The sequence below is a fragment of the Gavia stellata genome, chromosome 2 (genome assembly GCF_030936135.1).
Source record: "Gavia stellata isolate bGavSte3 chromosome 2, bGavSte3.hap2, whole genome shotgun sequence".
In the NCBI taxonomy this organism is placed as follows: Eukaryota; Metazoa; Chordata; class Aves; order Gaviiformes; family Gaviidae; genus Gavia; species Gavia stellata.
In genome coordinates, this window is record NC_082595.1 from 90,188,803 (window position 1) to 90,201,706 (window position 12,904).

General features: G+C 38.5%; 1 protein-coding gene across 1 annotated transcript in view; it reads right to left on the bottom strand.

Annotated features, from left to right (window-relative positions):
* The window catches only part of DLGAP2 (DLG associated protein 2), a 318,216-nt gene that overhangs the window by 79,823 nt on the left and 225,489 nt on the right, over window positions 1-12,904 (bottom strand). The window contains exon 5 of the mRNA XM_059829808.1: window positions 5,693-6,762. Within this exon, the coding sequence (XP_059685791.1) occupies window positions 5,693-6,762 (1,070 nt within the window). The remainder of the gene's footprint in view (window positions 1-5,692; window positions 6,763-12,904) is intronic.

The window sequence follows — 12,904 nt, forward strand, 5'->3', positions numbered from 1 at the left end:
ATACAGGGAAGTGTCAGCTTTATTAAATCCTTTTTATTTAATGTTCTTAAAATCATAAATGCAGTACTTCAGAGATATGATGAGGAGAGAGAGTGTTAAGGAGCAGGTACGAGTGGTTGAGCTTGCTGCACTGTATGGGAGGACTACACCCTTACTGACCTGTGGAATAACTTCACAGAGTAGCCCCAGGTACTGCACCAGATGTTGCAGGCTGACGTTAACACTGCGAATGGACTGTGGGGCATTAACTGTCCCATCATTTCCCTTGTTGTCTGAGCATTACAGGTCTCTCTTGCATATTTCCACTCCTGACTGGGAGGGCACAGGGCTAGCTGAGACATCCTTGTGGGACAGTAATGGGCTGCAGAAATTAAAATGGTACAGCACGTGTCCATGCTTATTTACGATGCAGACTATCCTGCTACCCTACTATCTATACTAGCTTTTTCTGCTGTGGAAACAACCCAGTTAATTCTGGAGTGGTGGCTGGTCATAAATCATTGTGAAGGCAGCGTGGGTGATAGTGATTTGGACGCTTGCATCAAAACTCCGCTAGCTCTGGCCAACTCCATAGTATGCATCGGTTGGTAGAATATTGGATGTAGTTTCTGTATTTCATATATGGGTTTATGTCAAGTAAACAGATACAATCTAGTGTCACAAAGATGAAGTGCTGAGAAAGGTGCATTGAGTCCAAATCCATCCATCCTTGCAAACTAGGGGGAGAGTGCAAAGCAGTTGTATGCCTCTCGAGGGCAATGGTCTCATCTGTGGGAATCTGTCCTGTCCCCAGAAGAGTTCCTGGAAAAATCTAACTGAGGGCTTAATGCCTATTTATCCATTAGCTTGTCCTCAAAGCTCTTCTCCATGTAGGCATAACTTAAACCAGCAAAGAGCGTTGTTGAAACTGCTGCTTTTTTCTTTTTCTTTTTTAAGAGACCAACTCTTGTGCTTTTCTTTCATTCTGTAGAGTACACAGCTGACATTATTACCCACATGCTTAGCAGTGCCAGTGCTGTAACGGATGACGCTAGTACTTAAATGCACTAGGAAGACAGGAGTGGGCTGAAGCCATTTTTAAAACAACATGCTGTTTTCTTTTTTAGTGCTGACTCATTCACTGTACCTTGTGGTATGTTTACCTTGATTGCTTGCTGCTTCGCAGACTGTTCAATGGCTGAGGAAGGAATATTAACCAGTGACATGTAGCACTGTGCTCCAGAACTTCAGTGATGGCGAGTGCTATGTTCTTGCCTGTCTTTTGGCTTTATTGTAGGAATTACTTTTCTTTAACTAGCGTTCACAGGTATTTCAGTCCTGAAAACTGTAAGTGACACTTTTGTAGAAATCATTTTAGCACAGCTATCTAGTTCATATCCATTTTTTCTGTTGAAAATCTTTGCTCCTCACTAGTACTCAGAGTAACATTCATCAAAGTCATTGCACTGTATATGTGTTGAACTTAAGTAGCCAAAACAGCTGATGAAGACACAAGAGATCTCACAACTCATTTATCTTTTTTGTAACATATTTTATATTAAAATTAAAATGACATGGAGAGCAGTAGCAGCCGCTATAGCTAAAGCTATGCAGAAGTATACTTTACTGCATGTGGGATCTACTTGGGCTATTCTGCCTGCAGAGTGAGATGACAGAAGTGTTTTGTGCCCAGAAATGCATTTGTAGCTCATTTTGTCTGCATTCAAAACAGAAATCAAAGGCCCATACATAAAAACTGTTGCTAATCATCCACAAGAATCTGATAAACACTGTTAGTGTACAGTTACCAATGGCTGTTCTCTGCGCCTGTGATGCTAGTTGACCGTCTGGTTCGCATTACAGCTAAGCTGATTTAACAATGAGCTGGAGCAGAAAAGGGCTTCCCACTCTTCCCCTCTCCCTTCTCTCTGCATGTTCCCACCACCTCCACTGCAGCAGGAGTGATGTAAATCCGAGCTGAACTTTAGATGAGAAAAATAATCACTATTGTACACAGCTTTATTTCTACTAATTTAGTTCTCTGAAACTGTCCACTTTAGGACTAGATAAGCACCCATGCTGGAACAAGGCATGTTGACTGAATCACCTCTAACTTACAACAGCACAATCCCCCTGCAAGAAGATCCCCCAGCGGCAAGGACTGTCTGTGGAGGAGCAGGGAATGTGAGACCCTAGAAGAGGAGCCAGAGACTAAGCTTGGAGATTTACCAGGTTAAAGAAATACCTGCTTTCAGCCCTAGGACATGACTTACGCATACAATGTGCAGATGCCTTCAAAACCTCTTTTCTCATCTCCTGTTTTCAGGCACCTGTGAATTTGGTAGAAGCTCACTTCTTTCTTAGAAAGACATTCCCTTTGCTCACTCATCAGTTTCAGTTTTAAGGAAAAAGCAGCTCAGTAATTACTGTGGAAGACAAAATGGAAGCCCAGAAACACAACACAGAAAACATGGTCTCAAGCACAGACCTAAGACACTGCCATGGTCTTCCAGTTTGGGACTTTGTATACCAAAACTCTCTAGTGGAAAACAGAAGTAGCAATATTTTATGCAGGTGTTGAAAGAAAAAATATTAAGGAGACAGGTAGACAGAAAAGTGAGTTGGGTACAGTGAATCCTCATATAACTAGGTAGCAGAGTAAAAGCCATATGTATATTTTAAATCTATAATATTAATATATAAACATAGAAAGTTAATTTTTATTATTCTGGGGTATATTTATGTATTCATATATAAGATAGCTGAAGGACTATAATTTCACAGCTTTGCTTTAAAAAGAATTTAAAAATATATAGCTGACATCACGCAGGAGAACTTTCTTTTAATATCATGTGTTGTAATGCTATAAACACAAAGATCCTGTGAAGGGCCTGGGGTTTTTTGCTAATCTGTTCGCTTGCGCACCTCAGGGAAATCTGCTGCTGCATAATCAGCTTCATAATCCCTTGAATTCCAATTTCCAGATATTCTGGAGCAAGGCAGTAAACTCTCCTGGCTAGGGATCCTGACATGTTTCTCTACCTTTCTCAGTATCTGAACCTAATGATTTTTTTTATCCAATCATTATTTAGTGATGCTTCTTACACTGCCGTAAGAAAAGTTAAATATCTTCCCTCTGTTGTGCAGATAGAATAATTGAAGTGTGCAGTGATTAACAAATTACATTTCCTGGGTCAGAGAGAAAGTTCATGGCACAGCTAATAATGGGACTTGTATCTCTGGTCTTAATGATTACAGTGTGACAGGACAGTATCCTTCAAAGTAGAAGTTTCAAAACTAAGCATTTCATTATGACATTGACAGAATGGGGTCCCTTCAATTTGTTTGCTGACCTTGGGCTAATGAGCCAGCCACTCAACCTGAAGGATATCTATGATCTGAACGGCATATTCAGATTCTACAGAACATATGCTTTATTTTAATATTGTGTAGGGAGAATATTCCTGTTGTAGAATTCCTGGTATTATTGTTTTGGACACAACTATAGATTCTTTATTGTAGTAGCTAGGCACTCAAGTCTTAATAAATTTCCGTTATAGGATCTCTGTGAATAGGGAATGGCTACTATCCCATTTTTAACGGGGCTTAAAAACCAAGATCACAGAGAAAGTCTCTGGTGCAGCAAAAATTTAAATTCACATCCCCCAGATTTTAAGCTGGATGAACCTACCAGTGGATGAACCTTCCTAATTACTGGATGAAAATTCCTTTCTGTAGTCATCCCAGATTCACAAAAAGCATAAAATGATGACTCTGCAAAAAACTGTGCTTTCCTGCTCCATAGGGTTGCCACTGGGCTTGATCTAAAACTTAGCAATAACCAAGTTAGTTTGTGAACTCAGTGTTTCACATTCACTTGAGGATGCTGATGTAAGTTGGGAGTAAGGAGAAGGCCCATGACAAGTAAAAACTGGTGGCTTCTGTAAAGAAAAATGAGATGTAAAGAGGCGGGAAGAAGAAACAATGAAACATGATGAGAAAAAAAGCACAAAACCCAGCAGAGATGAAGAGAAACTAGAGCTGTCTGTGTAGAATTAGGAGTATGTCACGGTAAGGAAAAAGCTAGCCATACCTAAACTTTTCTGTAATGTCGGAGCTGTACACATGGTGTTAGAGCACAGACACAAGTGAAAGCCTCTGCACAGGATGCGTTTCCAGTTCTGGCTCATTCAGTTAGATTAAAAACTTCCAGGGAAGTCCAGGCTGTTTTACATACATGAGAACTGTACTTGGATATGATAGAATATCACAACTGTCAGTCTAAATTAGAATCAATTTGCATGGTAATGCTATGAGGGTTGCAATTTCTTTGTTTTTCTTTCTCTGCAATGAGGAACTTTCCCTGTTTCAGTAGGGAAGATTGACCCTGGATGTCTGCATCTGCTTTTGAAAAAAAATGTCTTTTCAAGTGTGACTCTTTACTATTGGCCCCCTATTGCTCAGAGGAAAGAGGGCTCTGCACAGAAGTACAACGGTTGCTAGTCTGTGTTTGTTGGCTCTGCAGAGTCCACAGGAACTGAAAATCTCTAAAAACATATATCTGGAGTGGAGATTTGCCCATGTTAATGTGAGAATCAGTTAAGTTCTGGAGAAAGAGAAGTTGCTTAAAAAGAAATAAAAGAGAAGGCACTCAGAATAACATGGGCTTTGCAGGCTGTACTTGGTAAAAATACCTAAGGGAATATTTGTATACTACATTTTTTCCAGTGGCAAAGCTAGCTGCAGAAGTTATCCTCCCAGCTACTGCCTCCTTTCTGCTCTGCTCCCACTGCAGTTCTCTGTACACCCTGATGTGCTAACGACACTTGTCGTGGGACTGTGCTGGACCTAGGCCATGTAAGTGATGTAAATTTCTAAAAAAAAATATTTTGGCAGCTAATTTTTAAACCCATTTCACTTTAATATTCAGATCATCGTGCAGCATCATAAATGGCTACACTAACATGACTTTGGGGTGGCAAATGGCAGCAAGCAACAGGTGTAAAAGTTTAAATGTAGGAGAAAGTGGGAGCTTCTTGGTTGCTGGTAGAGAAAACAAGTGTGCAGAACACCACCACAAACAGTCTGAGTACTGGGCCTGAAATATTTCTCTCCCTGAGGTACCCATATAACTTTTAACAAGGATAGCTTCTAGTATGGTCTCAAGAGGTTCAGTTCATTATGATTTTGGGTGACCCAGTCACAAAAAGGAAGTCTGTGAGTAATCATCATCACGACAAAGCAATTGAGTACATCAGTAAATCTATTCTTCTGTTACTTAGAACAACCTGGAGAAAAGGAATAAAATAACACAAAAATAGCAATTCACACAGCCTGTTTTTAAAGTGACTCATTTACAGATGTATTTGACACACTTTTTCTAGCCACCATACTACTGGGAGAACTGCTCCTTTTTTAGTCTGATGTTTGGATTTTATCAAGATGTTCAGTGTGAAGTCCAAAGATGAAAACACATCCACTGACCTTAAACTAATTTATATCATACCAGTTTTATTCGGTTTTTAATCTATGCTCTATAAACCAAGACAAAAGCTAGAGTTTTCTCACTTTCATGGAATATCTGCACCAGGTGAGCCATACAGATATACTTTAAGAGAGAGGCACAGATTACCCTTGTATTTTTTATGATGACTTAATGGCATAAACTGTGATGCTTTTTCCATTACAAATATTAAGAAAATCTTCCTCTTACCTGAAGGTAATGGCACGGCCTCAAGGAAGGTTTGATTTCCTGATGAACCAGAGGCTTATCTAAGTTCAGTGATGATTTGCGATAAGCTTCTTTAGCCTGACTTACTGTAAGCGTGGACCAAGAACTCCTTTTCATATATTTACCATCAGGGGTCATTGCTAGCCCTTCACAAGCCGAGCATTTCACATCATTGTTACTTTTGGAAGTCTTCAATGAGAGATCCCCAAAATGCCCCTGGAGCGCCTCAGGGTAGCAATGAGATATATGATCTGCATGGTGCCTATTTACCACACTAGGGGTTCGGTAAGTGCTATCGCTGTCCAAATTATCATCAGAGCTCCACCAGCTGCTCATTCCAGATTTATGCTTGCTTTCTGGTTTTCGCTCCTTACTTTTACTCCTTTTGCTGTGTTTGGAATGGTGCCCGTGATGATGATCGTCCCCTCGACTGTCTCCCTTTGTTCCATTAACGTTGCCCTTGGATGATCCTTCCAGAGAATGAGATTTAGTAAAAAGTTTCTGGACTGAATGAACAAGATGGCGTATTCTTCCTGGGCTCTCACTGCGTTGTTCCGCAGCTGTTGAGGTCCTCTGGTACTGCAAAGTGTGAAACCCATCCCGGTGAAGAGGAAGTTGTTTCTCGAATTGGTCCAAAAGATTTGCAGGAATACGGTTAATCTTAGGGTTACCGTGAGACATGGCGCAGTCGTCTCTTGAGTCGTAATGTGAGCTGTAGTGCATTCTGGGGAAAGTGCTACTTGACATGTGATCGCCCATTACCATGGGCATCATCATGCATTCAGAATGAATGGAGCTGCGTGGCGAGCAACGATGGTGGTCCATCGGGCAACTCTCCGTGGGGCTGAGAAGATACGATTGCCTTGGCTCCTGCCCATGGTGGATATGGTCGTGGGTGTGTTCACAATCTTCAGGGGATGCTAAGCCACAAGTATGAGCTGAACATAACTGTGGTTGGTTGCGACTACCAGATAATCCTTTCATATTCCCCGGAGCAGGAGAGTATCTTTCTTCATTGAAGTGCTGAGAAGGCGACCATGAGTACTGCTGGTCTGTCAGGAGAACAGATAAAACCAATGTTATGTGTCTGATTAAAAGATTAACTCGCAAAATCCAAGTATATTGCAAAACTAAACATTTTTTCTCTGTAATCTTGATGGAAAATCTCGCCATTCATGGAATTTCATTCACCATTTTAAAACCGGTTAAAATTGCTCACTAGGAGCCAATTATGGGGTGAATGCAGCCTCCTTCCTGTTTGCAAAATTGTCTGCTAGCAGTTCTAAATTTTATGAAGCTATTCATTATGCAAATTTACTCAAATAGATTTAATGGATACATTCAAGTATTCAGTGCATTATTTGATATTTGGAATTCTTACATCAAGCTTTGTGGCTAGTCATTTAAGTTACATGGGTCTAGTTTTTATTTCTGTGGTTTCTCAGTTGGATATCTTAACCTAAATGTATCCTTTCTCCATGGAGCCATTTTCGTATCACAAACTGAACTTCGTTTTCTTAAATGTATCTCAGCTTCAGGATCCCAAGTTCACTGTTCATAAACATAAATAGTAAACAGCAAAGAGAAAAACAATATGAATGTGCCGAAACGAAGCTTAATTTTTATATAACTAAACAGTTTATAAATAAGCATTTCATACTATTTGAACAACTGTTATCCTTAGTCCAGAAGTATTATTGCTATTCCCATGCATGTAAAGTCTTCTCTGTTAGGCAGTTTTTCCCTTTTTATGTCCAAATTACAAAATATTTATTTAACAATTCTATGTTATTCCTGATAAAACAAATATCTTTAGGTACAAGCTATGGGTTTTTATATACCCGATTATTTGTTCCTATGGCTCATGTGCTCCAAGTTGTGGTTATTAAACAAGCATGAATACTAAATAAGAGTAGCTTGTAAGCAAAGATTTTGATACTCAAGCCTTTGATTTTTTTTTCTCTCATGCAATTTCTTGCAGCTGTCAAATGCTACAAACAGAAAATTAAAAAACCCAGAAGTGCTTCAATTAGATTTTCGCATTCACTTCCCCTCTTCAATTTCAGCTTATTTAAGCAACATTTCAAAAGCAGACAAAGATATAGGATGCAAGACAATCCTTTAGAGGATCAGACAGATGCATAAGCGTTTATACAACCCACTTAGCACAGTCTTTCTGCAAATTTTCTCTAAAGTATCTAAATAATCTTGCACAGGTGCCTGATACAAGGAAGTTGAAGGCCTCAATCAGAATGGAAGCCAGTGAATATGTACTTGTTATACATAACAACATAACTGGACACTGGAGACCAGCCTGTAGAGATAACACAGTAGCCAACAGCACTCTGAGGGGTTTCTAAGCATATGACAAAACTCTACTAAATCATATTCCCACTGCTGGTGAAAACTCAATGCCTGGATATGGTCATGAAACAGATCAATATCCATATCTATTTAATTTTATTCAATTAATAAGTGTTACGTCATGATAGCTTCAGTACAGAATGCAATTTGTCACATGTCTTTAGCATCAGCAATCTCATAACCTAAATGCTCTAAATGTCCTATAGTGGAAGATGCTCAGATGATTTTATTGCATGCTAATTTCAACAGAGCTCCACATATTGTTTTAAAATGAATGTAGCATTAAACTAATAAACAGTAAAGTATTCTTCATCCTAGGCACTATCCTGCCACACTAAATTCAAAGATGGATTTAAGGGTCCAAATGTCACCTCCAGACTTTATCATGGTTTGAAACTGATGTGTGTGTGCATATATCCTTTTCTGCTTCTATTTTGTTTTTATATCAGTTTCTTTTACTTAATTCTTGACTATTTTCCCATTAAAATAAAAACTTATTACTGTTGATTACTCAGTCTGTTGTACTGTTTGTACCCTGCATAAGTGTAGTTACAAAGAGGAAATATAACTGTTTCTCTGAAATAATTTTGATTATCCAATTAAAAGTACAGCTATATATAGACAAGATAGTAAATTATAACAGTGCATTGGGATTCAGCCACGTAAGTAGCACCGTAATTAATGGTACTTAACCCAGTATATTACTAAACATTATCAGGGGAATAATAATGGTCCATGTATTGAACTTAGCCTATGCTTCCCATAAAGGGTTCCCAAAGCACCTGACAGAGATTACTGCATTAGTTCTTACAATCCCATGAAATATGGAAGGCACTGTTCTCCTTTTACAGAAAGGGGAAACTGGAACAGAGACAACATTTTCCAAAGTGCTTGTGGATTTGCTGATTTTTGTTTTCACAGTGGTATGAGCCAGAGGGAGGTAGAAGGAGGCTCTTCTGTCAAAATGACAGCACGATTAGAGTCAGCCCTGAGCCTTTTCATCACAATCTTGCACATCTATGAATGAAGGTAACTCCTGCACTATGTCGCTGAATCGCCAATGCATTTAAAAAAAAAAAAAAGGCGGGCATGGCAGAGATCCAGAATGAAAGGAAGAGTTAGACAGGAATAAGAGACTCATTTAAATGAGTTTCCTAGCGCAGAACTGCTCGTTCCTGGTGATTTCTTTAGGCCTCAAACACCATCTAGCATAGCCCAGAAGGCTTCAAACATTTTCATCCTGTAACATCCCTAGGAATATGAAACATCACTATTTGATTGCGCTGCAATGGATAATCTAACAAAAGCTTTTCCATCCCTCATGACTCCCTATGATTCTAGCTCAGTGCAACTATAGAAAAATACCATTTTCTGTATGTTGCTTTCACAGCCTTATGGTATTTTATGTGCCGCAAGGAATGTCTGAATTTTTTTAGTTTGAAACACAGTAGTTAGTTAGAAACTGCTATAGGCATTTAATAAGCATAATCAAAATAATTAAAAACTGAATTAAGAAGGAGGCATTTTCCAAAAGTAATTTTCCCCTCTTAAATCTGCCACAGACAGTAACTGATACTGGATAAAGTCCCAAATCACTTACATGTGCATCATCTAAATTTACCACTCCAAATCTGGCACCTGCTTAGGACATCAAACCTGTTCTGTGTCCTAGGCACCATTACTTCTTCTTACAAACCCTCTGAAATTCTTCAAAAGTTTCCATTATAATATATAAATTTATCAAGTCATCTGTGCTTTGTACTATTCAGTCAACTTTGTTCAGCAGGCTCGAAGAAACAGTTGAGCTGTGGCTGAATGAATTACTGTATGGTACCAGACCAGTGTAATTGACCATGTGCTAGCTCTTAGCCTGCCAGAAATGCCAAGAAAAATGTGCTAGCTTAAAATTCAATTAAGCTAACATGCTTTTCTAGCATTTGCAAGGGGCTAAAAGTGTGTCTATGGTCAATGTCCACAGCTCAGCTGATTCATAAAAATTCATAAAGCTACAGTATTAATGTTTTTTTTCTCAATACTTTTTAAAAAGAAATTTAAGATTTTGTTGTAATAAAATAATGTCAGATTTATCCAATAATGACAGATTGGACTGGAATTTTAATCTATGTCTTGAAGATAATGATATCTAAAATAAAATATAAGGTTTTTTTTTTACAGCAGGTCCTATGTTTTCTTAGGGTAATCACTCTAAAAATGTAAAAGTAATCGAGGACGCTAATGTCTAGTCCCTTAAAAAAGTGCCACCATCAGAACCAAAGAACTGAAGGGAAACAGAAGAACAAATAAAAGTAACCCAAAGCAGACAGAGGAATAGGAACAGAGAGAAAATATATTACATGTGAGCACAGGAATGGCTTTTTTTTAGGTTTCATCAGAGCAATGTGGAATGTTTCCATTGACTTCAATGGCTAGTCAGAGAATACATAAAGACTGGGGGTGGGGGTGGGGTGGGAACCTAGACCGAGACATAGGCTGTTATGTCAGAGAGAATCCAGTAATTCCAAAAATCCTGAAAAGCCCTTAAAGCTCTTCTTTTCAGAGACTACTGTACAGATATGAGTCAACCTTCAACCTTGACGGAAGGATTTCTGCATCCCTTCCTGTCTATTTCAACTCTTTCCCTGTTATGCCATGTCCTTTCCTGCTTTTTTCCCGTTTTTTCTTCTGTACTTTCTGATGCTGAGAGTTGCTCTCTTACTCCAAGCAGATGTTAGTTTGCCTGTCTTCAGGGACTGGTCACAATTTTTAGAGCATTCAAGCTTTTTCCTTGTGCCAGTCAGTACGAAGAGAAGAAAGAGATGTTCAAGGACCAAGAATATTATTTGAAATAATGAATTAGAATTAGTATTAATGTTCTAGGGCAAAAGGGCTAAAAACCTCTGAGCAATGAAGAATAAGGGCTGTGCATCTCTAGAGTTCCTGGAACACTGCTCTCTGCTAAAAAGAGTCAATGCAAAAACACTGGAAATCTCTCTGACCTTCAGAAGAAGTGCCTGTCTCCACAAATCCTTTTGTACAAATCTGTGTGTGTTACGTATTGAAAGGAAGCTTTCAAACCATAATAATAATTCCTGGAACTACTAAATGGTGCCTGATTTTTGCTTTTATTTATGTATGTATGTATATGTATGTATGTATTTATTTATTTATTTATTTACTGCAAAGCACTTCTTTATCTATTGATAATTTAAATTGCTTTAATGTTATAAGCCCCATGGTAAACTACTTATCCATCTGAAACATTTGTGCTGTTTTCATCGGAGAAGAAAGAGCTCTTTTGCATAGTGAAACCAGTAAAATGCATTGCTGAAAAGAGATACCTAATCTAGCTTTCAAAAAGATGTTGCACAGAAAACCAGACTGCTGCATTGTGCTGTTTCACTCAGTTCAATTAGTGCTGTAATGTATTATTAAAAAAATATACTCCCAGTCTAGCCTATAACTAATACAAATATTAAATAGTGTAAAAACAAGTATATGAATCAAATAAGTAGATATTAAATATTAAAATGCATAAATAAAATGTTTTAGCTGGAGATTTGTCTGCCCAACATCTGCGGTAAGTAATGTTAGATGAGCACTGTTTTCTCATTAACTTGTTATAGTATTTTTCTCTGTTTTATTCTAACCTTGAAAATGAGTATTTACAGGGATTGAGAAGAGTGACTGACCTGCCAAGTGCAAGGAAGAAATTCTGGAAATGCCTTAAGCTGCTAGTCTGGTCTTATAAGATTTCCAACCTATTTATGTAGCGCAACACCTTGTATAAAATTTACATAAAATTGCAAAGATTGGATGACTACCTGACTTTAACCTCCAGCTTTAGAAGGTGACTTGTATTTTGCGTTACACTGAGTTGATGCATTTGCACTGCATGCAGTGCATTCACTGATCTGTGAATTCCTATCTAACATTTCAGGCTGCTTACTTGAAATATTGAACTTTGAGGGGTAGCATCCCCTCAAAAATAATAATAGCGGCTCTATTGCAACAAGGTACTTTATGTGCCCAGTCTCCCTGTGTAGTCAAAGGAGAGAAGCAGGCAGTTCTGAGGACCTAAAGCCAAACACCAAAATGCCCAAGGCTGTCAAACAAACAGTAGTCATGGGCTGCACATGGATTCCTGTCTTGTTCTGACACTTAAGCCTGAAAATGAAATGCCTCTCTACTCAGGATCCTGAGCGGTCCTTGTGGTGGGCATGTATGGCTGTGTTTATACTAGCAGACTAAACAGAGCTAGAGGATCTGATCAGTCCATACGGTTAAACTGTTGCCGTCATAGTTTCATACTATGTAAATAAGACTCTTCCAGCCAATATATAGATATGATTTCAAGAATGATATGGGCCAAAGATTGTTACAAATATGCCGCCTGGATGTGGTTTTATTTTGGAGTGTGAGAAACTGGAATGATTCATCTCAGCCTGAAGTACATATCTAAAAAATGTCAGATGAATACCACCTGTTGTGTACATATTTATCTCTGCTGACTACAGCAAAAACTGTGGATGATAAGTTCCAATAGAGAAAACTACATCATAAATATATGAATTTAGGTGGTCTGAGGCACATGTCTAATGCTAAAACATGGAAAATTATTTGACAGCCCAAGCTAATTCAGTAGAACCACATGATGAATAATGGCCAAGGGTAAGATGGTTTTTATAACTCCCGTGTTAGATAAAAATGGATGTGCAAATCCTATGCCTAAAACAGCATCAGTGACCAGAACATACTAATTTGGAGCAAAGTCAGAAAAAACAAAGGGAGAAGTAAGGAGCATGTGGAGTGCTGCCATTTATTCAGTACAGT